A 3975-nucleotide genomic window follows, 5' to 3' on the forward strand; every position below is an offset into this window, starting at 1 on the left:
GTGCAATAAACAAGCACTATTGCAACCAACCAACATCAACAGAAAATGCATCTGCAAAAATTGCCCTCTAAATGGAGAATGCCTTTCAAATTGCATAGTATATCAGGCATTGAGTAAATACATATAGGACTTAAAAAACAAGAACATTCACTATAATAGAACCTGGATGATCATCAAAAGAGCGCGGTCATACAACACATCAACAAAATCTTGCCAGTTATGTCTATGGGAAAAGTACTTCATCCTATTCGAACCGAAGTTAGCCAGCCTTAACACTAGAAGTGAGCTGATATCCACATGCCGGCACGCTAGAAAACACCCAATTAGCTCAATAACATAATTTGACTACATATTTGCTGTATACTATATACATGTATATCACACAATAGTACTGAGTCCTCAGCTTTATAAAGTAATTTTATCGCTTGTGCATTATACATTTTAGTCATTCTACCTCAAGATTGCAACGCGATTGCATGAAACTAGTAGTAGTAATGATTTTAACCTCTAGTTTTTAATAAACTTCATACACAGCTCTAATTGACTCGATTATTGAGCACTTTATTTTAGAGTGTAAACCACATATACTATATATATATATATATATATATATATATATATATATTTATAGTATATATGTCATATATCATATATATATATGTATATATATATACGATATATGACATATATATATATATATATATATGTCATATATCGTATATATATATATACATATATATATATGATATATGACATATATACTATAAATATATATATATATATAGTATATATATATATATATATATATATATATATATATATTTATAGTATATATGTCATATATCATATATATATATGTATATATATATACGATATATGACATATATATATATATATATGTCATATATCGTATATATATATATACATATATATATATGATATATGACATATATACTATAAATATATATATATATAGTATATGTGGTTTACACTCTAAAATAAAGTGCTCAATAATCGAGTCAATTAGAGCTGTGTATGAAGTTTATTAAAAACTACAGGTTAAAATCATATATATATATACATGTATATATATATATATATATATTTAGAGCAGAATTTATCACCCATACGGGGTATCTGGGGTGAGGAAACAATTTATATATATATTTCTCAAAGTCCGTGTGTCTGTTCGTCGGAAATCCGGCTATAGATCTTAAAATCTTGAGATAAATATTATGTACCAACAAGGATTCGAACTCACACCAAGCCGTTCACAGGTCTTACGTCTAACCCACTGAACTATGGAAGTCGAAGTTGCTGGCAAACCAATATAAGGCATTATTTCAGACCTATACCTAACTGCTTTACGTATGACGCGGGTCATAGCATAACGTCAAGAGAAGCTGTTTGCTCACATTATTAAACTGCTTAATGGCCCTAATAGCAAAACTCTCACTACTTCTCATTGTTTATAAGACTAAAAACTTTTCCCACGATATGTAGTTTGAAAGTTAGAATGGCAAATGTTGTTATATGTTAAATACAAATCAATTTTCTGTCCAAATACTCTTCTATTACACGGGCAACGCCGGGTGGCACAGCTAGTATATAAATATATATATATTTATATATAAGTATATATATAAATATATATACATGTATATATATTTAACACATACCACATTTACCATTTACCATTCCAACGTTTAAACTTCATATCATGAGAAAAGTGTTTTTGTGCAGCTCAAACAAATTTAAAGTCCAAATAAACAATGAGTACATAGAAGTGTGTGTATACAAATGTTACTGTTGCAGGGGAAGCTTACATGTATTGTATTCAAAGTTTAGAAGGGCCATATTGGTAAACAGCCTCACCTTCTTCCTCTCCTTGGCATAGGGAGTCCATGTCACAGTTCGCACAGAACATCTGATAGCACAGGCCACAGGCTATAGTAATAACTTGGTTAGGGTGCTCCTTGCATAAAAGTCTCTGGTAACTCACCCGAGAAGATGCATATGTTGATATACTCACTTTGTCATGCTCAAGGTCAAATAGCTCGTCATGATCCTATCAAAAAGTAAAATGCTATAAATGAATTATCAACATGTCAGACCTTATGATCTGTCAATAAGTGCCACACTCACCTGCTCATGCACTTCACAAAATGTCTTTGCACAGTTGACACAATATACACTGGCTGGACTTTCACTTGATTTGCAGGGGTCACAAATGATAGCATCTTCCTCCTGGCAGTTCGTTTCAGCTGCCAAGGAATATGATTGGAGAGAATCGGCCTCTCCTGTCCACTGCTGACTGTAATAATAAAATAAACTAACCATAGACAATGAAACCGGTGCACAGGTACTTTACACCAGGCGCTGTGTATGTACAAAATGTGTAACCGGTGATTCCCAACCAAAGTTAGTTCAACTAAACAGGAAACAGAAAGGTTTTACCATGTGGCTTCAACCACTGAGTTAGTGATCAAGCACAATGCCAAAAAGACACATTTGAACTGCAGCATTTTATCACAAACATAAAATAATTTTCTGTTAGGCTCAGAGGAGTATTCTGAACTTGGTAGAAAAGATAAATACTTGGAGTTGTACTCACTTGCATGTTGGACAAGTCTTTCTATGTACAATATGTGTAACTGGTAATTCCTACCTAAAGTGGGTTCAAGTAATTTATCTAAGTTCAAGCTTTAATATTTAAGTTGTATTTAACATGTGGCTTAAACCACTGAGTTACTGATCGAACACAATACCAAAACGACACTTTTTAACTGCAGCATTTTATTAAAAGTAAAAACAATGTTTTGGTAGGCTCAGAAGAGTATTTCTAAAAGTGGTAAACAATATAAATACTTGGATTTGTACTCACTTGCATATTGGACACGTCTTTTTATAATCAGCTGTAAGGCAAGACAAGCAGTAGACATGAGAACATGGTAGCTTTTTAGGGTCTGTACTAGTTATCAGTTTTTCCATACAGAATCCACAGCGGGTATCCTCATGTTCTCCCATTCTAGTGTGCCTATGCTCAAACCTAAGCAATGGAGCACAGGCTGTAATACATACTGAAATGAATACTGTAACTGTTATCCACTACAAGTGAATCTCAGAGGTTTGAAGCCAGCTTGTTGTACATATTCAAGTTTGTAATATATTTTCAACATTTAAAACCATAGTTTTAAATCCAAAGAATTACTACAAGTAAGATATGACTTTAGACTGACCTTATACTGATCTTGCACTAACCTGTGATGCCAGTCAGACAGATGTCTGCAGTGTGAAACTTAGCTGTGCGCCTTCTGCGCTGCCAAATTATGTGTTGCTAGCCAGACGGCTCCCGTAATGAGTTCATTTGTGTTTAACTAATCAAGCATATCTAGTCGAATAGCGCAATAGGCGGTATTAGGGGATTTCCCGGCATTGGCCCACCTTTTTGTATAGACAAGCCGCTAAAGCATTTAAGATCAAAAAAGGCTAACCGGCTTCAACTGAATGTCATGTGTGTGAATGCTGATACTAGAGCTCACCAGAGCACATTAATTCAATAGATTTATTAGCAACTAGTAACGATTATTAGATGAATTTAAGGTGCTAACTGTAGCACTGATTCACATAATAACTCTGCTCTTGTTACTGTTATCATTGTAAAAGGTGGGATAAGTGCTTTACGGGATCTCTAGATGATGTTCCATACCTTTGGGACACACAGGTGTATCTCAAGCATTTCCTGACTGATTAGCAGTAATTATCTCAAACTTTCCTTATCCTGCTAAAGGGGAGGTAACTCTGACTACTATTCATGCATCAGTGCTGCCTCCGAGTAGGTTTGTACACAACTTTATACTTACAGCTTGGAGAATAAATGAATCACTGCTACTAGCATTAGGATACTAATACTGTACTTCATACAGCGGACCCCTCAACAGTAGCCAACTCTTATTGGAATTCTGCACACAATAA

The 3975-nt window shown here is 34.0% G+C and overlaps 1 protein-coding gene across 1 annotated transcript; it reads right to left on the minus strand.

The window, feature by feature from the left end:
• Positions 1-1837: 1837 nt before the first annotated feature.
• LOC137401961 (transcription intermediary factor 1-beta-like) lies at positions 1838-3027 on the minus strand. The gene is made up of 3 exons (XM_068088432.1): positions 2885-3027; positions 2146-2314; positions 1838-2068 (listed from the first exon to the last, which is right to left on the minus strand). Exons 1-3 carry the CDS (start codon positions 3025-3027, stop codon positions 1838-1840), a joined length of 543 nt encoding a protein of 180 aa, XP_067944533.1.
• Positions 3028-3975: the final 948 nt, after the last annotated feature.

This window comes from Watersipora subatra, chromosome 8, assembly GCF_963576615.1.
Source record: "Watersipora subatra chromosome 8, tzWatSuba1.1, whole genome shotgun sequence".
Classification (NCBI taxonomy): Eukaryota; Metazoa; Bryozoa; class Gymnolaemata; order Cheilostomatida; family Watersiporidae; genus Watersipora; species Watersipora subatra.

Excerpts from the sequence above, each read along its gene's own strand:
- LOC137401961 (XM_068088432.1), bottom strand. The coding sequence starts at position 3,027 with ATGGGAGAACATGAGGATACCCGCTGTGGATTCTGTATGGAAAAACTG. Across the intron at positions 2,315-2,884 it reads AAGACGTGTCCAATATGCAA|TCAGCAGTGGACAGGAGAGG; the intron begins GTGAGTACAAAT and ends TTATTATTACAG. Across the intron at positions 2,069-2,145 it reads TTTGTGAAGTGCATGAGCAG|GATCATGACGAGCTATTTGA; the intron begins GTGAGTGTGGCA and ends ACTTTTTGATAG.